This window comes from Egretta garzetta, unplaced genomic scaffold (genome assembly GCF_000687185.1).
Source record: "Egretta garzetta isolate BGI_Z169 unplaced genomic scaffold, ASM68718v1 scaffold197, whole genome shotgun sequence".
In the NCBI taxonomy this organism is placed as follows: Eukaryota; Metazoa; Chordata; class Aves; order Pelecaniformes; family Ardeidae; genus Egretta; species Egretta garzetta.
In genome coordinates this window covers 2388296-2415024 of record NW_009260274.1, presented here as the reverse complement: position 1 = coordinate 2415024, position 26729 = coordinate 2388296, and the positions used below count along the sequence as shown (strand labels likewise).

The window sequence follows — 26729 nt, the reverse complement described above, 5'->3', positions numbered from 1 at the left end:
CAGGGAGGTGGTAGAGTCCTCCTCCCTGGAGGTATTTAAAAGAAGGATAGATGAGGTGCTTAGGGACATGGTTTAGTGGTGGGATGGCAGGGTTAGGTTAAAGGTTGGACTCAATGATCTCAAAGGTCTTTTCCAACCAAAGTGATTCTGTGATTCTATGATAGCTTATAACAGGTTTGATGCACAGCAAATTTGGTTGATGCTGAATCCTCAGGACTTAAACATGATTTGGCAGGTAACCAAAGGATGAACAGACTTTTAGAGAAGACTTTCATTTTCAGTTTCTTCTGATCATCCAGGAGAGATTCTGTGAGTGATTTAAAAAAAAAAAAAATTGTCAATCATTTTCAGCGCTATTCTATAAACTATGATGTTAAAAGGTCTGTAAAGTTGGCCAAAAGCTGGCAGAAATAGAAACTCTTTCTTCTGGATGCTAAAATAAAACCTGTGTGCTTCGATAGTGCTGTGACATGATAGAGGAGACCTGGGTGAATTAAGTGCTATGAGCATTAGTGAACAAGTGTTCCTGGATGTTAGCTTTTGTGACCCTTTATTTGGACCTCAAATCTCCCCAGGCCGAACAACAATGATCAGTTCTGTAACGAATTTACATTCCTTTGTTACAATTTGAGAAAAATTATGACAGCACTACAGACCACAGAGCGGTGAACAGGGTAGTGCCTTCCTTGGCATTGGTCGTGACAATAAAATCCTTCAAACTGAGACAGTTTCACATTATCACGGAGAACAAATATAGGGTTTCAAAATCCGCATGGCTCCATTTTGTACAGATCTTTCAGAAACATACATGATTGATTTTTTTTTTTTTTGAAATGTGTCTGAATATGAATAGCATAGGCTTTTAAGAGTGTATTATGAAAAGTGTCTTACAGTAAATGTGCACATTTGCAGAAGAGGTCTTTTTGCTATTAATACATTCCCATCTATCTTTTAATACTTTTAATTTTGAAATAAGGTTGGTTAGAGAAAAGTTGTCCTCCTGAGACATTTATTACTGGAAAAAATCTTTGCTGGAAAAAAGGATTTGCTGGTCAAACCTTCTTAGAAATATGCAGAAATATATAATGTGCATAGTGGTGCAGAATCTGTTATAATTATCTGATTAATAAGTAATTTTGACGCTGTATCTGTATAAGTGAATTTAAACATGGCCAGGAATGCTCCTGTGCACTGGAGTACAGTTATTTATGTTAGCAAAGTGTTGAAACGTTCACGTGTCTCAACATTCCCTGTGCTAGCTAATGCTTTTCCCAGACAATTCTTGGGAGTAGTTTGGCACTTAGTGAGTTCAAGGACATTCCCAAAGGCATTTTGCAAGCTACTGGTTTGGAGGCTGTTCACTGCCTGGGCCTGGGCAGGGAACTGGCAAAGGTGTGAACAAAGTGCCACTGAAGCATTACTTGGTATCGAATACTGCAGAGTTAGGGCACCTTCTTAATTTCCAAGGCATAGCTGTAGTAGGAAGAATGGGGTTTTTTTTATTCTACAAAATTAAATTTGGATGTCTTGTATATTAGGTGAATTCCTTATAAGATAGGAAAGACTTTTTAAAAATTATTATTATTTTTAATTAAATATTGGATTGACCACTGCTAGTTCTTTCTCATTCCATCATTTAAAAAAAAAAAAAAAAAAAAATGAAAGGTACACAGCCTCCACTTGCAGGTAGGCTAAACAGTGTACCAGTTGGGTCTGCATGCACAGTGCAGCCTCTGTGCATGTATGCAGTCAGCATGAATAGCTCAGGTTCATGAGATGTGCTGTGTATGTGCAGATAATTATCCTCTATATTTCAAGTTGATTTCTGTGAACTCGTATTGTTATCAAAAGGTCCTTTGGGAAAGAGGCTAAAGGACAGAAAACAGATGGAAAACCGTGGCAACCTAAGTAGAAATATAGGTTAAGCATTGATGATTATAAAAAGAGAGTAAATTTTGTTGGATTGTTAAAAGAAAGATATTCTTTTTCTGGTTTTATCACAATTTCCTTATGACAAGTTGCAGCTAGATACATAGATACAGGGTTTTTTTTTGCCAGCCTGGATCAGAACTGTTCCCACGTTATACATACACATAAGTTATTCATTTTCCCAGAGAAACATGGAAGAACATAATGCAATAAATATGTTCAGAATATTATTTATTTCCGTTATCTCTCAATAATTCCAATGGAGAAATAATGACCCCCTTCCAATAATTCTGCTATTCAGCCAAAATTAAATTTTCAGCTAGAAAACTGATTAAAAATGCGTTATGTTCTTCAGAACGGAAACTGTACATGTTAAATTTTTAATTCTGATACACAGAAATAAAGACCATATATGAAAATGTTTTACAGGAGCTGTGATTTAAGCTAGGATTAAATTCATTGTATTTCTGCAGTTTTCATACAAACCCTACCGTATAGTAAACTGCAATTCATATTTCCTTTATAGGTTTTAAACTGATAATTAGTATAGTGACTGAGGAGATTTTTTTTAATTGAAAAAAGAAACATTTATTGTCTTGAATTCAAGTTTCTGATGTGATCATAGTGGTGAACGCTCTTCAGTTCTGAAACATGTTTCTGGCTTTGATTCATAAAGACTCAGAGTTTTTATACTTTCAGCCATGCTACAGTACCTCTTTTTCTCTGTTCCGTTTGAGCTATTAAGCAGGTAGTGTGCTGAGTAGGTATTTTTACCAGCACATTTAGATAAACTGTGAGGTTTTTTTTTTTACTTAAGGAGCAAATTTCTGAAGTTTGGACATATCAAGAAATAATAAGTTAACCCTTGTAGCATCCTTTTAACACATTTTAAGTGCTGCTATCTCATTTTTCCAGGTGCTGTAAGTATAGAAGAATTAAGTGTTTTGTCTCAAACTATAATGTGATGTGAGACACAGTTTGTTCTTATTCAGAGACAACATTCTTTCTCATGCATCTCTTATCTACTTATGTATTCCAGGTAATTGTCAAATCTGGACCAGGTACCTTTCTCAGCCTGGCTGTATATGATGATTATATCTTCTGGTCAGATGGAGTGAGGAGAGCTATTCTGCGTTCCAGTAAATATACAGGAGGAGATACAAAAGTTCTTCGTTCTGATATCCCTCATCAGCCAATGGGCATTATTGCTGTTGCCAACGATACTAACAGTTGTAAGTTACAAAGAAAGAGACACTATTTTGTTAATTCCAATATCATTAATCTCAAGAATTTTAGTTAGTTTTAATCAGGTTAAAACATTTAATGGTGTTTCATAAATTCTTTTTATTGTAGGAACTGATAACAAAAGATGGGATGTAACCTCTTCCCCAAGTAAATAAATACTATTGAATGACTATTTTCTGCTATGGACATTGTGCTCATTTGATAGCAGTTAAATCGTTTCCTGTCAAATATGAAAAGTTTTGCATGTTGTGGGGTTTTTAAATTATTACATTCAACGTAACTCCATCTGTTTATCTTTAGTATGCTAGCATCTGAGGCATACTGACATTTTCGTCTGACTGATAAAACATGAATCAATTGCCCGTGAATCCAAGATATGGTAATCTTTGCGCTCTCAAAGACATTGGCCATTGAAGCAAATTTAATAAAACAGAGTCCATCTTTTATCATTTGTTTTTCAGGTGAGTTATCTCCTTGCGCACAAATGAATGGAGGTTGTCATGATTTATGCCTTCTGACTCCTGATGGACGAGTGAACTGTTCATGTCGAGGGGATAGAATACTGATAGATGATAACAGATGTGTGAGTAAGTAATACTAGCTGACACAATGCTTTTCTATGCTGTGATGCAGTTGGCTATCATAAGCAAAGACAGTTGGCCCAAGCCATTAATTTTATTGCTTCTATATACTGTAAAAATTGATCTGGCAATTCAGCACATACCAGGCTTTTAACTATTTTATGTCTTATAAGGCTTTAGGGGTGTTAAAAAGCATTAGTACTTACACTCTCCTTAAATTCAAGTTTGGGTAGTTGTGTTCTACTGAACATTTCCTATTTGCAATTTGTTTCTGGTGAGTACAAATATTTTCATTTCATGACCTTAGACATATGAAATAATTGTGAATTACTGGTGTTTTAGTAATTCGGGAATGTATCCCTTTTAGTTGGCAGACTCCTTGGAGACTTGTTTTGGAGAATAATCTGTATTGCACTGTTCTAAGTTCTCTTCTCATATCTTCCTATGCTTCCTCTGAACCAGTATGTCTCAACACATAGAATCATGGAATCACAGGATAGTTTGTGTTGGAAGGGACCTTTAAAAGGCATCTACTCCAACCCGCAGCCTTCTCTTCTCCATGTTGATCAAGCCCAATTCTCGCAGCCTTTCTTCATAGCAGAGGTGCTCCAGCCCTCTGATCGCTTTTGTGGCCTCCTCTGGACCTACTGCAACAGGTCCATGTCTTTCCTATGCTGAGGGCTCCAGAGATGGACGCAGGGCTCCAGGTGGGGTCTCACCAGAGCAGAGCAGAGGGGCAGAATCCCCTCCCTTGCCCTGCTGGCCACACTGCTTTTGATGCAGCCCAGGGTATGGTTCGCCTTCTGGCCATTGTCACACATTGTCACATTGCCAGCTCATCTCCAGCTTTTCATCCCTCAGTACCCCCAAGTCCTTCTCTGCAGCACTGCTCTCAATTCCTTCATCCTCTAGACTGCATTGGTACAGGGGTTTGCCCCAACCCAGGTGCAGGACCTTGCACTTGGCCTTGTTGAACCTCATAAGGTTCACACAGGCCCACTTCTTGAGCACATGATAAAAAAAATACAAGAAAACTATTTTTTCGTAGTTCAAAAGTTACTGAGAATATGTGGTCATCCATTGCAGCTTCTTTAGATCACACTGTCTGTGTGCAAAATTGATGTTTATGAAAATGGAAGTATATGCTGGTAATTTGGAAGGATGTGATATATATACACACTTTGCACTCTTCCAGCTTTTCTAATGATTTGGAGAAAATTTCTGTCACTTTGCTGATGCTGTGTCTCAGCAGGCTTGAATTAACTGAAAAGATTTGGGCTGTTTCCCCAGAGATGACCCACATTCATAATGTGGAACATGACTCTGTGCTTCTCCCCTCAACAAGTGTAGCTGGCTGGATTTGGAATGGAGGGAAAGCTGGGGACACACACGCGTTGTTGATGTCACTGTATTGTAGCTCTTCTTTCACAGTTAGAGACCACTTCCAAGTTCCAGTGGTTTATTGGGCCTTTGCCTTTGTGGGCCAGAAATCCCAACTCTTACATAAAGTTCTCCACTTCCATATCTATCTGCCAAGCATGCCTGTTCTGCTTTGGTTTCATAACTTTGGCACACATACTTTCTCTAAATAATTTTTTTTTTTTTATCCTAATAGTAGAGAGTCACTATAACATACAAGAAAAATTATATTTAAGTTTTGTATATGATTTAGCAAGACTTACCATCATGCTAGAAGCTTAGACAGTTTACCTGCTTCCAACTCTGCTGTGTCAGTCTGTTGCTCCTGAACAGCCTAACAAGTGGCTTCTCTTCTACTGATACAGAGTCACTTTTAAAATGCTGGTCTGTATATGCAGAGCTGTTTTGGTGTGGGATATGAAAAGATGTAGTCCTTCATTGACACATCTCTACTGGTTATTTTGCAAGCTTACCCCTTTGCTAATAGAGCTTATTTTGGTCATGCCACTGATAGTTTTCATGCTAGAATGATAGTAGGTTTTCCTGGTACATCTGAGACAATAGTATTTTCGTATCAGTATTTTCATAACAGGAAAGAATACTGTTGTTTAATGATCAGTTGAAGAAGACGTAGTATTCTTCTGCTAAGGACAGGCTTATTCTCCCTCCCACCATATGCCTTTCATCAGCAATAATAGTTGTGCAACTGAACGATGACTTAACTAACTTTCATGACTGGGAATCAGGACTTCTTGGTTTTCGACCTAGTTTTGGTGGGATCGGTGAGCAGAGCTCATTCAGCTTGACACTGCAAGATCACTAGAGCCAGTTAAAGAGAATTAATGAGAACAGAAGGCTGTGATGAGGGAAAGGGTAGAATTACACCTTTAAGTATTGGTGTGATTTTTAAATTGGGTTAAGGCTTCCTTAGGGCTGGACCCCAGTCCTTTAGAATCAGATACTTGGGCTTGGCAGGTCAGCTACATAGCTTTGTGAGGAGCCTGTAATTAGTTTTGTACTGTACCAAACTAATTTCTTGGTTATTGCATCTAAGATTTTAATCCTAAATTTTCTTTTGCCGTATTTATTTTGGATTCATAGCTTTGCCTCTTGCTTAATTTAAAAAAAAAATTGCTACTAAATGAAACCAGACGCATATATTTATATCCATATAATCAGTATAATCTTACAGTAGCTACCAACATGTCCCAAACACACTCATGAATTGCTACAGTTTTAATCTGCACTTTCACACAGTTTATAGTTCACCTTTGACCTTTACCTTTGGGTCATGCAGACATGTTGTTAGTTGTTAACGAAATCTTTACATAGTGTATTATAAGGTCACTGAGATTTCAGAGGAAGACCTGGTTCTGTAATGAAATATATGGAAGTATGAGGGTTAAAACTCTTATCCTTCACAACAGGGAATATACAGCTGATCTAGAGTCAAAATGCAGTAGTAAAGTAGTGTTCAGCTAACCTATATTACGTTTACAGCTCTTACTGAAAAGCCGCTTTGTCTAGCTGTATAATTGAGATACAATGAATTTCACAGATGATTTGCAATGATAAAGATTTCAATTTAAACTACAACAGTTTCAGACTGGCAGACCTTTATTCTAGTAAGACAATCCAGTGATCAATTGAGATTGTATGGATGGGTATCTGATTATTAACAGTTCAAAGATATTAATTAAGACTTTACTACTTCACAAAAGATATTTTCCTCTAGAGCCAAATATTTCCACTTCCTGCATATGGAATATTACCACCAGGCTTATATAATCACCTTATTACACCCTCCCACGCTGTCAGGTTTTATTTATCTTGATCATTCAAGAGACCTCTTAGAGCTGGACAATTTCATTAAGTTCCATTGCCTGCCAGTCTGCACTTGGTCTTGGGGGTTAGCTCCATCACTCACTCAGCTAGCGTTCTCCCATCCCTTTAGCCCAGAGATAGACTATGGTAAAGTATAGGAATTGCAAAGGACTTGGAATTAACTGCTGCCTCCTTCTCTGAATCTGGCAAGGAATTTTTCCTTCATTGCTAGGCTGGCAAGAGCCTAGTGTGTTTTTTTTTTTTTTCTTTTTTACTTCCTCACAGCAGGGCAGAAACCTCAGTGGCTGATAAAGACGACAGGATCAAATTGTGGCAGGTTAAATGTTTTTCAGTGCTTGGTTAAGGTATTTCTATCATAAACATCTCAGTTTTCTAGGTTAATTAGAATCAGAGAAAATACAAAGAAGAGTTGGAATTCTTAATGTCTGGAGCAGTGAGGAGACAAATCTTTCACTGATCCTCATTTTACCTTCATTAAATGTAATGGAATTTATTTATTTCATGTAATGATTTAAACTCTTTGCGGGAATGCAATAAAGGTCCTGGTTTGTTTGGAGGTGGGAGAGAAGGATGGCTGCTGGCATCCCAAAGAGGCTGAAAAAACCCACAACCAAGATAAAAAAACTGCCATTATGGTAGTAAGGTACTACTTCCTTCGTAACAGTTATGATTTTTAAATATCTATCATAATTACTACTGAGATAGATAAAAGCATCTACTTGCATCCATTGGGTCTATCTAGGGTTACATCAGATGAGTTACTGAAGTTGAACCTTAATTAAAGCACTTTTTTCTCACCTGTTTCTTTAAACTATTTTCTAATATTATATGGCATTTGTATTTTCCAAAGCATTACAAATCTTAAAGTGGCTATTCGGTAAAAAAACACCAGTGTTTAAATCCTCATCTAGACCATGGTGTAAGATTCTATCTTCTAAATTATTTTGTAGAGCATTCTCAGGAAAAGTTGATCTGAGTTAGTTAAAAAAAAAAAAAAGACAGAGTTGGACATTGCACGTTGGGGTAGCCTAGCACAGGAAGGATGGAAACAAGACAGACTTTATAGTTTAGCTGTGAGATCAAAAGTTTATTTCTTTGCAACACAGTTGAAAGGGATACTCAATAAAATTAAAAGTTAGCAATTCCAGCTGATAAAATTAATTGCCCTTTCAAAGTGTAATTAGACTATACAACTTACTGCCAGTCCAGATTCTTCAGACAAAGCTTCAGTAAAATTCAAAGGGGGATTGGATGATTATATGGGTAATAAAACTACCCAGACTATTTGTTTTTAATCAAATAAACTGTTTTGAAAGGCATTAAAACGCTTTGTTTCTGAAAGTTGGGGGTTGAAGCAATCTCTACAAGGGTTTTCAGTTAGACTTTTTAACTGAGGGCAGATTATACTACTATACATGCATTTTGATTTTTTTTTTTTCCTCATCTTTCTCCAAAGATTGCGGTCTAAGATGCTGAACTAGGTGAACTACAAATGTAATTGAGAATGACTTTTCCTAAGATCCAAGTTCTTACAATGCTAAAAATAGGGAGGAAAAAAGAGAGAAAAACAAATGCTGTGATAAACTTGATTAACATTTAAAGGACTGTATAAATCATATACAAGATCAGATCTCACACTGTCCAGAATCTGTATTTTCAGCACTTCTTTCATATTTTTCTTCATGTTTGAATCAAATCAAGAAATGTTTTCAATTTATATTGGCTTGACTCTTGCATATAGCAGATATCAGTTCCTCCTGAATTTGTGCTGAAGTAATTGTAATGGAAACAAGAAAAAAAAAAAGCATAACGATTAGGTATCATTTCCCTGTTCTTCCTCTTCAATTGTCCTATATATTTCTTCTTTCTCTCAAGTCTGGTATTTTGTTTAGAACCATACACATGGAGTAAATGTACTGTCACAAAGTTCATGACTGAATTGTTCTGTGTAAATTTTGTGATACTTTTTTTAGTTTCTAACTGATCTAATAGAAAATCTATGTGCAAGAGAAAGCAGGACTCAACATTTTAAATGTACATCTTGTTCTCTTCTAAAATAATAAATAAAAAAAAATCCACTCTGCGAAGGCAAGAACACAAAAAATTTTTATATCTACCAAGGATTTTTTTGTGAATAAAAAGAAATAGGTGAAGTACAAACAGCAGATTTTCTTCACTGGGGGCTAGGCTATATCTTCAACGCTGGTTGTAGTACATTGGTGCCGTACCTCTGTACACACCAGGCAGCTACACATGGTCACAAAGCAGAGTTCAAATTAACTGCTGGGTAATAGTAAGTGTTTGCTAATTGGTTTGGATGTGCTATGTTGAAGAGGTTATTTTGAACATCTATCAAGAAACGGTTGCATACAAGGTGGGGGTTGTGGAGAGGCACGTGTGGGTAGAGGACAGCTGAGCACAGTAGTGACAATGTCATCATCTTATCAGAACTGCTGCCTTTAAGTTGCTTCACTACATGTTCCTTCATGGATATTTGGCTATTTATTTTTCTTTTACGGACCCTCTCTTACCTTGTTTTGGAATTCACCCCAACATATCTGAAAATTGTTTGTTATTTAGATATCTGTCCTCAATCCTGCATAGTATCAACAAATTTACAGAGAAATATAGCAGTCTTGCAGGCCACCGCTCTGTAGAATCTTTTAAGTTCTGATGCCATGATGCTTTTTTTTTTTTTGTACTCAGATATTCAAAAACTGCATAGGAGATATTTTAAATACAGCCAACATTTTTCTCATTTTCACAAAGTGTAAAAGCTATTAAAAATTATGTGTTAATATGTTTTATTTTTAGCTAAAAATTCTACTTGCAACATTTATTCTGAGTTTGAATGTGGAAATGGTGAATGCATTGATTATCAGCTGACTTGTGATGGCATTGCTCATTGTAAGGACAAGTCTGATGAGAAACTTTTCTACTGTGGTAAGTATTTCCAGACGTTTCACCTTCACATTGTTATTTTGGTCATAGATGCTTATATTGGTTCCTCTGTGACTTTTCTACTTATTCATACCAACTGCTTGCCAAGATGCACAAGAAGAAAATGCTCAGACATTAAAAAAAACCTGAAATTATATGGATAGTATTATTTATACCTGAGTATATTTTCCTCTCAAACTTCATGTATTAATTGACTTAGATTTTAAAAAAGCATCTCAAATTTTCTCATATTTCTGTCCTAAAACAAAAATAAGGAAAGCCACAGCTAGCTGCTTTTTCCAGAATAGAGTATTATAAAATACAAAAATGGTTGTGTAATAGAATTCTTTCCACTCAATTTTCTCTTCAAGTTTATAATATCATTATTCTTCCCACCAATCAGTCTGCATCTTGCAACGAGTTAGACGCAAGGCGATCTACTCTTTATTTTCATATTTTTCCCTAGGGATTCTATCCTTCTCTTTTTTGTTAATAATCACTAACTGAATCACTTCCAGGTTTTTTGTGTCCATCTGAATTTGCCTGCTGCAGTGTCTAAAATACTACTGTCCATATAATTTTCCTAAATCACTGAGCTACCTTAGTGAATTCATGTATCCTGCATGTTAAGTGAAATCTCCTTGTTACCTGTGTGACTCTAACTCTTGGCCTCTATCTTGTTCTGTATATTCATACCACAGCCTTAGTATTTCTTCTCTTTCCCATATGAACAATTTAATGTTATTTCAAACCCATCCATTATGTTTATACCTGCCACCTCTATAGTTTTATTATAAATGCCAGCTTTAATTCCTGGAGTTCACCTCCACCATCTTAATAGAATGATAGAGTATCTCAAGTTGGAAGGGACCCATAAAGATCATTGAGTCTAATTCCAAGGTTGATACTGGAGTAGTAGCCAAGGTTGATACTGAAAAGAAGAAAAGGAAATAGCTTTCTTCTTTTTTTTCTTTTTCCTTACAAAAATTAACACCAGCCACATAGCGACTGGTGCTATGTAAATTTTTTTCTTTCATCTTCAGTTTGTGCCCTGTTAGCTTTCAGACTTCTATGTGATAATTGCTTTGATCGTGTCATGTAAAACTAATAGCAACATTCTATCAGATCATTTACATGTAGATAACTAAGGAGGTTTGTTTGTCTGAATCTGGGGGAAAAAAAAAAAAAAAAAAAAAAGAAAGCACATCAGACAAGGAAATAAGAATCACTTCTAGTTACCAGGGGGGAAAGGCCCTTGACTTAAAAGTGACAGCTTCAAATCACTGAAAAGTAAATTACTTATGTCTGTGAATGCCGCCTTAGTTTTCCTTACTAAATATGTGTTGACATATTTGTATTTATGTATCCATCTTTCTTAGACATAAGAATTAATTAAAAAAACCCAAAACAACCAAAATATAAACCAAAAATGACACCACCGCCACCAAAAAACCCAGTCAGCTATATTTTTATGTGGATTAAACCTCTTTGTCATTACTATTAATTTTAGTAATTTATTTTATTCACAGTTAATGGAAGAAAGATTAAGATTTCACGTAGTTTCTTTTACTTTGTTAGGAGAGGTGAGTAGGTTGAAGGAATAGAGAGAAAGTCTTCTGGGAATACATAAGAAAGTTGCAGCTGGTGAGGAATCTCAAAATGCTCTTTCTTGTCATTCCAGAGAAGTTGTCTTATATGTCACTGCAGCTTTGAGGTTTACTGAGCTGCTAAAACTATTTTATACTTTATGCTGCAATACTGAAAAAAAAATATAAATGCAAGATCCAACAATTTGTCTTTCCATGGATTTGCCACTTAATTTTATATTAATTTGTAGTATGAAAGTGTACATCTTGCCTGATTTAAATCAACCATACTGAACTTTTTGCTACACATTGGAAAAAGCAGGAAGAACCGTGGTTCTGTCATGCACTAGATCACATACAGTAGGTTGTCATCTGAATCTGATAAAGTACAGGATGCTGGACTCATTAACTAATCCAATGAACATTATTTATTTAGTATTGTGACATGACTTCTACAGTGGTTCGGGTTTTAGTAAATAATTCCTGAATTTTCAAACATATCAACGTATGTAAAATTCATACATTCTTCAATAGTGTGCCTACTTGAGCAGAACACTTGCAGTGTTGGTATTCAGAAATCAAGAAACTTTTCTTCTAATATTTGTTATTTTACTCTCCATTATTTATGTGATAGAATTACTGATGCTATAAGCAAACGTTGTCACATGCCTGACAAAAAGTGTGTCTAAATAAATGCATTTAAAGCACATGAATTTTTTATAACATGAGATAACAAAAATTGGGATTTAGGCTTTCCTTTTTAATTATTTGTCATTCTTTCTCATCATGCTTTCATATATTATTCTTTATCTATTCATCAGTCCAAGTTCTTCTGGACAATAAACGAACAATTTCTGAAGTTTTTCCCTGTGGTTTCAACTGCATTTTCATTTAATATATTTCTCTGGAATGGTCTGTCTGGTTTTAATGTAAGGCTATTTTTATTACATATCAAGTGTCTAAATGAAATTATGTGCTTGAACTTAATTTTCCAGAAAATAGAAGCTGTCGGAAGGGTTTCAAGCCATGTTCTAATCGTCGCTGTGTTTCACGTAACAAAGTATGTGATGGTGCAAATGACTGTGGTGACAACTCTGATGAGTTTGACTGTAAAGGTAAATGACGGTTACTTCCAAGGTGATTCCAGAATATTGTTCTGTAAATACTTAATATGTAAATAGAAGTAGCTAGAAAATGCATATAACTTTATTGGAATTACAGGTGCTGGGATTTGTTTTGATAGAATTCAAAAATGAGCAGGTGCACACTGGTATGTTTGAGAGAGCATATGCTGGGATTGATATGAAGACCTATTTTGGTTTACACCTACAGTTCTCTAGAAGGAGAGTGGGTTTGGCGGTGGAAAACTCAGTTGCTGCTTCTTTTGTGAAGTAATAAATGAGAGAGTAAGATGGATGATTTCTTCTCTGCATCTGCTGCACTATGTCTTCTTTTAAGTAGCTAGTATTCTATTTCTTTGCATCTCAGATGCATGGCAATGTCTGTGTCCTTTGCAGAACTTACCAGAATTGTTCTCCTTTTTATATCAGAATTGTTTTTCTTTTTATGTCTTAAAACATGAATATTTATATCCATGCTTCAGCCAATGAATAAAGGCTAGCTAGCAGACAACACAAATCCTTAGTTAAAATTCAGAAAGATTGGAGGGGAAATTATTCCTACAACATCTAGCTAAAACCTGTGTAGCTGTAGTAACTAGATTTTTTCCAAAGCACTGCATGTTTTTTAATTGTTTAGCTGAATATCAGTAGAGAGAAAAGCATACAGGCAAAATCCCCAATCTGGTGTTACGTGAAAAAATCTGATATTCATAGATGGTCCTGAAAGTTGTTCTTCCTTCCCCACACAGTGATTATCTCAAATTGAGTTGAATTATCTAGAAAGAGACTTTGAGGCTCAAAAAATAAATTTAGAATTTAGAAACATAATTATGCTTCCCAGTATATTAAACCTTATATTTCTACTGAATTTTTAGCTATGGAGGGTACAGTGTGTTCTGAATGCCTCATCCTAAAAGGTGGAAAGTTTAAGCAAAATCCATATAATCTGCATCTGAAGAGTCTGTTTAGTACACAAATTTACAACTTTTATAACCATATGTTATAGATTCAACGTGCGCTTCAACAGAATTCCATTGTGCAGATGGGCTTTGCATTGGAAAATCAGCACAGTGCAACCAGATCATTGATTGTGCAGATGCTTCAGATGAAAAGAACTGTAGTAAGTTCCTTTTTGTGCTTCATCATAGCATCTGTTCCATGATTATTCCTTGTTATATAGCAGTTAATTCATGGCATTACTAGTTCGATACCAGCAGCTGCATGGTCTGCGCAAACTCAAGCTAAACCTGAAAAACAAACTGTAAGGTTCTCTGTCTATATTAGGTATGATGTAGTAATTTACTGTCTCTTTCCAGATAATACAAACTGTGCTTACTTCTATAAACTTGGAATAAAATCTTCAGGATTTATTAGCTGTAATTCGACTTCACTTTGTATACTGCCAGAATGGATATGTGATGGATCTAATGACTGTGGAGATTACACAGATGAACTAAAATGCCCAGGTAACTGTGGAAAAGAAAGAAAATTATTTACTTTTTTGAAAAATATATTCCTATGTTTCTGGTTCTTTTTTCTAATTGTGTTGCAAAATGTTTATTCAGCCAATACTGTTTTATTTAATGCAGAGATTAATATAATGCTGAATGCAGGTTTTTTCACCAGTCTTTAATTTGTGTTTCATTAGATTATGCAAATTATTACTAATGCATTTCTCTGAAGAAAACTGTAATGTCTGGCTTTCTGCTTCCTCAAGGTTAGGTCTGTCATTAATCATTTTTATTTAAGTAAAACATCAGTCATTAAAATGTCAAGCTCATCAAGCTTCAGCACAATCAGTCGGGAACTTTTATTAGCTACTACTTTAGTGGATGGTATTTCTTTTCTTGTTTACTTCTTCTTTTATTTTGTGGAGGTACTTGGGCTAGGCTGCCAGGGTAGAATCCAGGGTTATTGCTTTTCTGATTGTTCTGGTCTTCAGCCAGTACAAAGAGATCACGGTACCCTTGAGTCCCAGTCCCGGGGCTGACATTGTAGGCTGCCAGAAAAGGAGGAGGTATTTACAGCTGCAGATTGTGTTACTTTTCCAGGTTTTTTCTGCTGCCCTATGGGAAAGACATTACAGCCTTATGACATGTAGGAAAAAAAAAATAAAATCATAAACTTAGTGTCTTAGAAAATGAATCATGAAAAAATTATTAAAATAGAGATGGGCAAAGAACCAGTAACAACAGGAAGCACTGAGGTAAATATCTTGCATGGAAGAAACAAGAATCAGACTTACTTGACATTTTAAAGTCTTATTTCTTCAACTTCTGCTCTGATAGCTTTTTGTGAGAAGGCAGAATACTAACACATTAGAAACATACATTTTCAATATCTATGCATATGTAAATTTGAAGGAAAGCCTCTACTTTCATGAGACTTTATGATGCAATTTTTATCAGAATGACCAGAGTAAGTGTTAATGAACTTCGGAAGTCAACATAAAGTTTTTAATGTTTAAATAGTTTTGCCCTCTGAGCCTATCTAGTAGCAAGGGAGGGGAAGATCCCTCATGCAGGAGTATAGAGCTTTTATGCAAGTCTCTTCTGCAGTCTTGAAAAATGCTCATTATCTCATAATCATGGCTTTAGCATCTGCTTTCTATTATTTCATAGGTCATTTGGGTTACTCTAAATTCTGAAGTGTTGTACAAAATCAAATTCTTAATGATGAATGAGTGTAAATATCTAGTTGTATTATTAATAAACATTTATGTTCTAATTTGTTTGGGGTTGTAGGATTTTTTTTTAGGGTTTATACAATCCTTAACCCAAATCATTGAGACAATTAATACCATATTTAGTGTTAACCAATTAATTATTCACAATATTAAATTCTTACCTAATGAAGGATGGCGTTTATGTGTTTGCTCCTTTATTATTCAGAATGCCTAGTTTAAGTTTGAAAATATTAAGTACAATATGTACACATACCTATAAATATATAAATTATAAACTGTATTTAGAATTAGAATACTACAGGTTTATTGATACATTTTTGTAGGATTATGGCCATCCTATGAAATTCTGATCAAACTGAAGACGGTGTGCACTAGCAAAAAACCTCTGGGGATGTCAAGCCTATATCTCCTCTCCTGCACCTTGAGCTCTTATACAAAAATCTATAGAAATAAAAATTAGTAGTGTTTTTTTGCTCATAGTATTCCTATTACTGTCATCTTTCAGGACCTCATTCATTCTTTTAATTTCTAGTCTATGTGTATTCCAGTTTATAGCTGTTCTTATGCTGAGAAGGACCTTGTAGTCCTTCGGTAACCATATCCTTACTCTTTACTTGCAATGGCAAATAAGCAAAGGCATTTTAGCATTACTGCTTTCAAGATAGAAATATCCATCTGTGTCATCTTGGTCATCTCAACCTGCATTTCATTTGAGTAGGCCAGACCAGTATCCAGTATAGCAGATGAAGTCTTACTTTTGCCTTATATCAGTGAAGATACATTTTCATTTTTTATTTATGTTTGTTTTCAAAATTAACTCATGCTAGATTTTGTCTTCCTGTGACCAATGCCTGCCTCTTTCTTTTAAGAATTATTTAGTGTAAATAAATATTTACTAATTAATAAGCTTATTAATTAGTAAAAATAAAACTTTTTATTTTATGTTAATTACCATCCAATTTTTGCTAGAGTGGTATTTAACATCATTTGACTATTCCTATTTAATATTCTGTTTTTCTGTGTGATGAGCCCATTGTGTCACCAAAAGCTTCTGTTAGAATTCTCATATAATTTGTGCCAAATTTAGTGATGAAAATATTACCAGGATCCAGAAGGAACCTAGAACTTCAGCACTAACATCAATCAACCCAACATTACGAACCTTCATCCCCACTATAAACCAGATACATATTAAATTATAGTTTTCATTCTAATATCCATATTCTCCAGATTATTTAATAATTCTTTAGAACTTGCTGTGTATAAGGCTTCACTGAGCTCAAAATAGCTTAAATTTACTGTATTTCCTTGTCTATAAGGTTTTTTTTTCCATACCAAGGAAGACATCGAGGGCAGTGTGCTATAGCTTCAGTAAACTAATGTTGCATAAGTAAACTAATGTTGCATTTTATTCCATTGACCATTTATTTGTATTACTTTATTTTGTCTTTCAAATGTGTGCCAAAAAGTTTTATCATTTTAATGTGTGACTAATTGTCTGGATCATTCCTCCCTTTACTTGGAAGCAATACCATTCCAATTCAGCCTGCATGTGATTTCCTTTGCCATTTCATTCAAAACTGACCAACTTTGGAACATTAAGTTTTTGAGTGTTGTTTCTATTATGAATATGGTAATTCCCATTAACGGTCTTTGTTCAGTGTCATTGTTTTTACAGAAAATAAAGGCAAAGTACTTATTTAGGGGTGACTATACTTAGACAATCTTTAATACCTACCCAGTCATTGTAGACATCCCACTTCTTTATTCTTTTTTCTTTTCTATTCATACAGCTGTAGAAGCCAGAAATATGATAACTTTATCTTTTTTTTTTTTTTTTTTTTTTTTTTTTTTTGGTGGGAAGGAGGGCAAAAACCCCAGTGTTGATAGCCCCAAGACATTAAAGGAGTAATGGAAACACTGGCAGAGAGTTTCAGTGATCTCCAGTGCTTGGAACTAGTGTATATCACCTGGGGTTTCCCAGGCAAAGACCTTGCTTGAGATTTTGAAAATAACCCGTGCCACTCATTAGATGAATATTTGTGCTTGCATCATGAAACTAAGTATATGGTATGTTTTCTTTCCTCACATCTGTTTTTGAAGCATTCATGAAAGTAAAATCTTAAATGACTTTCACACTCTACAAAGAAAAATGGCAAGGAAGAACAACTTTTTCATTTGCGACAAAATATAAGTCTCTGGCTTCAACATCAGTGGTATAACCCCAGTTAGTCAGTGCATGCATCAGGTTTGTAGCTGCCACAATTAGGTTATCTTGTAGGTGCTAGCAGATAGATCAGAAGGGCAGTTTCTTCAGCTGGTGTAAAGGAACAAGCGATGTTGATCCACCTGAGCTCAAAACCCCTAAACTGAACTACTTTCCTCTATAGGTTCTTTTAACTTAGGTTGAAGCTGTACTCTATTCTTCTCTAAATAAATGAAGTATTGCAGCTCCCTAAAACGACTTGGCTGTCGCTATTTTCTAATTTGTATGAAGACAGTTAAATAATATAAGTAGTATGGGGTTTGCATTTTTAGACATAAACACCTTGTTGTCCATTAGAATTCAGAAATCTAGGAGAAATGTATTAGGCTCCTAATCATACTAGTAGAGACCATTTTACATTACATTCTTTATTTTATCACAGTTCAAAACAAACCCACATGTGAAGAAAATTATTTTGGTTGTCCTAGTGGAAGATGTATTCTGACCACCTGGCTTTGTGATGGGCAGAAAGACTGTGAGGATGGAGTAGATGAATTGCACTGTGGTGAGCATTTTATCTTATTTGTATTTCTGTAATCACTAATGTTCTTTGAAAAGAGAAAGAAACGTTCATTTATATCTCAGGGATTGAATCTAGAGCTATATAAAAAGGTCATTAATACTTCGTTTTCAGTTCCAACTCCAATACTTCACACTGCCAATATTTTAAACCCTATCTCATGCCAAAATGAAAGTCCAATTTTTTTTTTCTCCTAAAGATGTATTTGTATACTGACTTTCTATTGCTTTCATATACAACAATTTCACTAATTCTTCATAATTCCTCATTAGGACAGTTTTAAAGATATAATCAGTTCATATCAATGTTGTGTGACCCCAACAGGAAGTAACCAATATAGACCTTTATGTCATAAAAATAGACATTTATTTGCATCAGACGCCATCCAGGTATAATTACTTAAAGTAACAAAAAAAGTGTTGTGTATAAAATACAGCATAAGCTGTAAAACACCTTAAGGATCCATTCTGTCTCAGATTCTTAAACACTACCGAACTGAGGAGTAGTGCAGGTTTTGCTGAGAGCTGGTCTTTTAACTCAAATTTGTATGGATTACCTGAATGGATTATTTCTGTAACTTAATCATAGCAGAACAGCAAAAACAGTATCGAATTGTCCTATTCCCCATTTAAATAAAACCTGAAATTTGTATATTCCTTTTTTTTTTTTTTTTTTTGTTTCTGCTTTACCGCTTAACATGACTGAAAGTTATATGTTACTCTCTTCATGACCCAGTTTCCATTAACAGGCTTCCATGTTTGGTTTGTATTTTATATATATATGCATCTTTTAACTTCAAAATTAAAGACTGCTGTACACTATGAAAATCAGAGGGGTTTGTGTTAACTCAGTGTTTATGTTTCCAGGTCTTATTACATACGTAATCATATGCAATATTGTACAACCTATTAGCAATTTTTGTGGGAGAGAGGGAGGGGGTTTAGTACATTCTAATTCCCTACTTATTGCTCTTACCCATTTTGAGGTAGGTGTTACAACACTCAGTTTTTTATTCAGATTGTATTGCCTAAAATTATTTTTATTGTTAATATTAAAATTTGTTGTCATCAGTTAAAACAAAATAAATTTTATTCTTAAAGAAGGAAGTCTGGGAATAGCAGATAATTTTAAGTTTTCAGGAAAGGTCGTAATAGTAGCACCTATTTACAACAGTTTTGCAGACTGATTTTGAAACACAGAAGCGTGCCATTACTTTCAATGTATATGAAAGTGTAAATGGGACAAGAGAAAGCAAGTACACAGCAATTTTTCTTGTGAGAGAAAAGAATATGAAATCTTTTAAAGATGCAATTAAATACTACAATGCCAAGAGGAAAAGTGTGCTGGAAAATTTCAACTGTGCTGTGTCTGCCCTACTACTAAAATAAAGCTATAGTTACAATATCCATGTGAAGTACACAAACCAGACTAATGTTTTTAAAGTGTTTGTCTTCATCCCACTAGGAAAATGTTCAAAAATATTAGAATGTATGAGTATTGAATGCTTTCCTGGTTTTTTTTTTTTTTATTATTATTATTTTTATGAATGTATTGGTGAATGCAAACTCTTAGACAAACTGGTAACATCCTGAATACCAAGATTAGGATTATGCTAAATTTGAGTGTTTTAATACACTAAAATTGGGAGGACAGAAAGCAGCGGTGTGGAGAGTCCTAAACTATGCTAGAAAATACAAGGAACACAGTGCTGTTGCGTTGTCTGTGGCTAACAAATGCAGTGGCTGGTGTCATTCCTAGATTCATCTTGTTCATGGAATCAATTTGCTTGCTCTGCAAATAAATGCATCTCTAAGCAATGGACTTGTGATGGTGAGGATGACTGTGGAGATGGTTTAGATGAGAGTGATGCTATTTGTGGTAAGTAGAATAATTTTAGTTCTGTATTGTGTCAGTTGATATATACTGAGAGAGACCAAGTGATCCAAGAAGGTGGTGAAGGAAACAAGTACATCATCTCCAAAAAGCCTATGCTTTAAGGGTAGGGTGTTAGAAGATATCCTCTCCCAGCCCCATCCAACCACCAGCTAGACACCTTTTTATGGGGACTGTGTGATTTGCGTGCAGTCTATCAGTGAAGGTATGAATGGCCCACCAGCCACAGGAGAAGCAAAATTTTCTCCAATTCCCATCCTGGAGGTAAAGCCCCTGTATCACTATTTGAGTTTTACATTTCAGTGGTAGTAGGGTCTTGAAGACTCTAAAGTTAGGGTTTTTTTTCCCCAGCTCTTAGTCCTATTCCCTTTAAATTTTTATATATACAGTCATAAGCATTATTGCATAATAGTCCTTTCAAATTTCCAAACCCTTCAAATTGCGTAAGGAAATGAAAAATTTACCTTCATTCTGGGGCTCAGTTGACTAGAAATGTGTTGGTGAATTCTTTTCAAAACAAAATCACACTGTGTCAAGTCATACTGTCACAATTTCATGATATTTTATGCATTGGTTCCATCCTTATCTATGCTATATTTTAAGATTTTCTTTTTAAAATTTCAACTTTTAACTCTTAAGTATTTGTTCCTTTTCAAAAATCCTTTTACTTAAAGTCCATCCAACACAGAGTATTTTATTCCGTGTTTCATGTGTGATACCACAGCAAAAATATTGTTGATAACTTTACTGCAATTGTTAAGTAGACAGAGAAGAAATGTCTTCAGCTTATGTTCAGATTTGTGGTTTATTTAAGTAGTTTCTTAATCAAACACAGATGTACAGTTGCCAACAAATGAAAAGGACAAAGGTGGAAATTATACTGTTCTAATATGGAAATTATGAACGAATTACTACATTAATTTCAAGTTGACATCCATCTACGATACATTTTTTCATGATATTCAGGTCATGCTGAGGACTGGGGAGTTGGAGGCAATGTCTGTTTGAAAGGGAAGATTTTTGTCTGCCTCTCTCCCCTAGGAGAAGGAGAAGGTGTGAAATGAGAAGACAAGCACCTCGTCTAGGACTACCATAGAACAATGTGAAATACTAAGAAACATCAAGGCCTGAAGCTTAATAGGAAACTTAGAGCAGAAAATAGGAAGAGGGAAAACAAAGGCCAGCACACTGCGAAGTGTCACTACAATTTTTTTTTTCCCCTCTTAAGGTTGTTCAGAATTACTTTCGATATCTTGACTTACAATACATTGTAGATCTCTTATTAGAAGAAAGCCCACCAATAAAATTACAGGCCATCTCCTGAAGAGAGGAAAAATCCACACCGGTTATGAAGAGGGGAGTATTAATGCTATATTTCTCCTTAGGAACAGGAGGCAGATCTGAATTGCAAGAAGAAAAGAGAGATCAAGATGACTTCATATTTTTCAGTCTTACAAAAGAAATATTTATTTAATATGCAGTTTAACTTAAGTAGTATCAAAAATGGAAATGCCTCTAAGTAAACAAAAGTTGTCTCTCTTGCAAAAATAGTACAAAAAATCAAATTTTTAAAATGATACTGTTTTATTAATTTCTAATTAAAATTAGTGGAAAATACACTGTCTCCTTTTTAGTGAAGTATATTTAACTTATCTAAGAGAATACATTAAGTGATGGCTTACACAAAAGTTTACTTCCAAACAGAGTAAGAGCTAATCTAGGATATAATATTCTTATCTGGAGAAAAGCTTGTTAAAAAAAAGTAAGTATTAGTCAAATAAACAGTATGTTGAGCTACTTGCATTAGAACTGTCAGACATTTTCTTACTGCCGCTACTATTGTACTTGCTGCACATTGTTCTCTTCTACATGGGGCTGACTCATGCAAGTTTAGGCTCCTGGCATAGAGTATGGTGATGTGAGGATGATGCGGTTTATAAGGTGAGTTCCTTTGTTCGGTCAGTCCAAACATAAAGACCAAAATTGGTTTGAAAAGTTATTCTGTTGGATAGTTTCCATGAAGTATGGTAAATTAAATTTTCTTGCAGAAAATTGAGACTGAATAAATGGAAAGTATGGAAGAAATAGTAGATTGTCAAAAATTACTGTAAAATAAAGACTTAGCCAATATGTTTATCATACTGTGCAGAACAAAATCTTTTTTCAGCTTTCTTTTAAAATAAAAAACCTTTACCCAGTCCTTACCCATTAAAAGAAATCAGTTAGAACGTGTTCAGCACTCACATGTAATGTTTTTTCAGGTTCAGTGACCTGCGCTGCAGATACATTCAGTTGTTTAGGCTCCCATGCCTGTGTTCCCCATCACTGGCTTTGTGATGGTGAAAGAGACTGTCCTAATGGAAGTGATGAACTGTCGACAGCCGGCTGCGGTATGTGCATGCTAAGAATGTATAGTATTTCTTTCCTTGGTTCTTTTACCTTTACAATATTCAGATGCTGTAGCATATAGACAGTCAAGATTGTTATATATTAAGATTATGTCTGTAGCACATAGATTTATGTCTGTAGTACACAGATTTATGTCTGTAGTATGTAGACTGTCAAGATTGCTAGTAAAGATTTATGGACCACATGTGAGCCTACATACCAGGATCCTTCAGTATTTTAATTAGCGTTAACACCTTCAGGTTTTGTTAATACATACCAAGGCACAGCAGCTGAAGATCTGTATGCGTGTCACGTCACAGACATTATACAGCATGTTTACTAATGAAAATTAGCACATTATTGACGATGCATTCTTATTCCTCTTCCTGAAGAAAACGCTGCTGCATGTCAGGGAGGTTGTACATCAAAAAGGGAGATACAGTTCTGTCTCCATTTTTTTCTGGCTAATTGTTCAGATCTTGACATCTCTTGCCCTATAAACTATTACTTCCCGTCTTTGAGATACGTTTCTATTATAAGTGTCAGGAGTTCACTAGTAGTTTCATCAGAGGTTTTGTTTTATTAATGTATATAAGAATGGTACAGGTTAAAAACACTCAAATATGTTTTCTCCATTGAATGCATATTCTATCACTTACCATTTCTAGGCTGAGTTATATTTTGAGTATTTGCAGATTTTAAAGAGCTTCTGTTCAGGAAGGGCATTTCTAGCTCCCTAATGTTCTTTCCTTGGAGGCAGACCTTAGGTTAGTTGTAGATATCATCAACTTCTGAAGCCTTTCTGTCTTGGATTACATGAGGTTTTAGCTATCCTTACTTCTTTAGCTATCTTTGTGGTGATGATCAGCTTTTTCTGCTATTGAATTGAGGGCTGCTTTTTGTCTGACTCAAAAGTTATGGTTATTTCCATCAAATCCACTCAGACTAACTACTTCTCATTTCATCTTTCTGTAAGAAAATGGCTGTATACCTTACTGTTCTCAATTTAATTTATTTTTATGTCCTGTATTTTCCTTAGCTCCTAATAACACCTGTGACGAGAATGCTTTCATGTGCCGTAACAAAGTCTGCATTCCCAAACAGTTTGTATGTGACCATGACGATGACTGTGGAGATGGATCAGATGAATCTCTGGAATGTGGCAAGTATAACAAAAGTAGAGTAAACAGAAAAATTTCAGACTGTTAACTCTAAGGCCTTCTGAAAGGTCTGTTACTTCAAGTCACTACTGAAAAAGAAAGCTCTTCGCTTTCTGAAATAGTTTTAATCTTAACTTTTAAATTATGCATTAATGAATACAACTTGGTATTAACTTGGAGGTGGAGCTACAATGACGAATTATTTACTATAGCTGTGACTTACAGTTGATTGCTAATAACATTTAACAGAATTAAAAAATGTACAGCCTATAATTTCTTGTTCATTATGTATAACTTTTTGACTTACAGTTGATTGCTAATAACATCTAACAGAATTTAAAAATGTACAGCCTATAATTTCTTGTTCATTATGTATAGCTTTTTTATATATCTTTGTACACATTTTTTTCTGTCAAAAATGAAACATCTCTGTCATGATTGTCACTGCAGTTAAGTGATATCAACTAAAGCCATATGAGAACATTTAATTTTCACCATTCATATAAATTTAGGTTTTCTTATATTATGTGAATGTCTGTATGGTTTATCTATGCCATTCTCAGAAACATCCATCTCTCTAAATAATATTAATGGAAAAGACAGAGAAAATATTCTGTCCAAAAAGGCAAGCTATTGATTATCATGGCTGATTTTGTACAGTTAAAATCCATATTGCTTATTTACTCTGTTAAATGTGCTCAGGAGATGAGAACCATGGCAGAAGATAGCTAGCTATGCATTTTAGGCATTTCTGTTGTACGCACCACCTGAAGGGTGTATGTGCTTAAATGATCCAAGCGGACATCCAAAGACTAAGAAAAAGCATGTTTGGTATTTGCATTTGGTAAAATTCTTCATACAAAGTTTCAGTCAAATATGTAATGGAACATTGTAGCAAAAGTATATAACGTAGCTAGTAAGAATGTACTTGTTTGCTGGTCATATAAAGAACAGATTTTGTCAGCATCACTTAGAACTGTATATGACACGGAAAAAAAAATCTGTTCCTGTGATGAATTGGGCAGTCACCAAATTGTCTTTTTTGCTGCCTGTGCTCAGCAGAAGTAGGTTGGTACTTAAGAGGCCACAGCCATTCCTGCCACATCGACGTTAGATAGGTCAGGTCAGGAGCGCATCTTTGGAACTAATTTCCCACTCACCCCCACATACTCTGTTTTGGCTCACATGGAGCAGTGTCAAAGCAAGTGAACTGGTAGAAAAAAAAAAAAAAAAAAACCCCCCCCCAAAAACCTCTGAAGCTGAGGCAGCTAATATACTTCAGCCAGTAATGGGCATGAAGGTCCATGATGGCAGAAGAGAGCTGGTATGAAGTAAAATCCTGAAATGCATCTAGTGGGGATATTAGGTTCACCTTACCAGCTGTTTCATGCGACTGCTCCTCCCTTACTGTGCCACACTGCTTGCCTGTGTAGAATTCTAGATCCTTGAAGAAAGAAGGCAAGAAACACATCTTTCCTAGCAAACTCCATTTGCTTTTCTCTCATGTAAACTACATGGTGTTTTGAACGGAGGATTTTGCAACCATAGGCTGGTGTCGGGAAAAACTGCTTGGTTCATGTACCTTAAACCAAATCAGGGTCAAAGCAGGTTATTGATTTATTAATGACAGATAACTAATTGGAAATCAGTGAACTATACATTCAATATCAATAGCAGCAATGCAATGGGTAGATCACATCTGCAAAATGTTGAGATATCTTACGCATTTTTAAACACCATTTTATAACTAGTCCCAAAAAAGTTCTGAACACACAGACACACCCAGAGCAGTTATATGCGCCTTCTGCCCCAGCCCAGGACATGGGGTTACAAGCACCCATGCCCACTAATCCACCGAGGGCTGTAGCTCTTCAAGGACAGGTTGGATGGGGCTCTGAGCAACCTGGTCTAGTTAGCGGTGTCACTGCTCGCAAAATCCAGGGCTTTTTGGTAAAAGGCGGCTGAGAGTGGACCCCCACACTGATGAAACTGTAAATTATTTCCTCCATGCATAATAGTTTACCTATGCCAGAAGCCTTTATAGAAGGTGGCTCATTATGGGTTTGTTCCTCTAGCACTATACGATCAAGTTGAATGGTGGGAGGACTAGGAGAATCTTTCTGATCAGATTTTACTTGGAAGCAGTCTCCAATTCCTAAATAAGTAGTTAGAATTAAACAGTTACAAACTTTGTGAATCGGTGCATTTTTTCCTACGTGCTTCTAATTTCTTGCTCATGTATTTCATTTGTTTTCTATACCATCGTATTACATGCGTGGTCCCTTAAAATACCGACAAACAAATAGCGATGGTTTGACAGACTTTAGGAAAGAAACAGAAGGAGGAAACAGCAACAGAAGCAGAGGATGTGCAAACTCCTGATCTAATTGTAGTATGGACCTGCCTTAAGCACTGGCTTTATTTAATTTCTGCTGAGCAAACTGAAATCTACAGCAACATTTGTTAGGTGTTGGACTGCTCTAATGCAATTTTCTGTTTGCTGGTAATCAAATACACACCTTCATGTGTGACTAGTATGGTAAACTCGTTACAGTGCAATTTTGGGAAAGGGTTACACTTTTTTAATGAGAAAGGGAACTATTCTTAGAGAGTAGGGATCAAATTCCAGAACAGACTTTTTGAGGTGTTGTCAGAATGTAAATATAAACCGCCTAATTCACCAAGATTTTAAACATTTGATTTCTGATTTGACTGCAAACCAGGTAGCCCAATCATAGCTCTATCAAATTCTAGAGCTAGACCTTTGCATCTTGATATCCAAAACTCTTCAGCAGTCAGCCTACTGAACGGGATGAAAATTGGTTGGAAACACATTCCTAAAAGCTGAATTAAGGGAACCCATTTAAAAACGTATTTTTTATCTGTATCATTTAAAGGTATATTTTCCTGTGTTTTCTAGAGTATTTTTCAGATATAATGTAAAAATGGAACTGGTGATTGGAGTAACCAGTTTCTACTTGTGTCAGAATTTGTATCTAAACAGATTTTAAAAGTTCATGATTATTCTAATCCCTGAAAATTTCTTTGATACAAGTTTTGATTCCATTGTATAATCCTGTCTTTTTTATGAAATCTTAATAATTTATTGCTAGTAAAAAAAAACAAAAACAAACCAACACCACCCCCCCC

General features: G+C 35.3%; 1 protein-coding gene across 1 annotated transcript in view; it reads left to right on the top strand.

Moving 5' to 3' along the window:
* Positions 1-26729, top strand: part of LRP1B (LDL receptor related protein 1B) — a 595001-nt gene that overhangs the window by 438444 nt on the left and 129828 nt on the right. The window contains 10 exon segments of the mRNA XM_035897882.1: positions 2969-3161; positions 3636-3761; positions 9834-9962; positions 12541-12660; positions 13673-13786; positions 13983-14132; positions 18001-18123; positions 19897-20016; positions 22293-22421; positions 23459-23581. Of these exon segments, the coding sequence (XP_035753775.1) occupies positions 2969-3161; positions 3636-3761; positions 9834-9962; positions 12541-12660; positions 13673-13786; positions 13983-14132; positions 18001-18123; positions 19897-20016; positions 22293-22421; positions 23459-23581 (1327 nt within the window).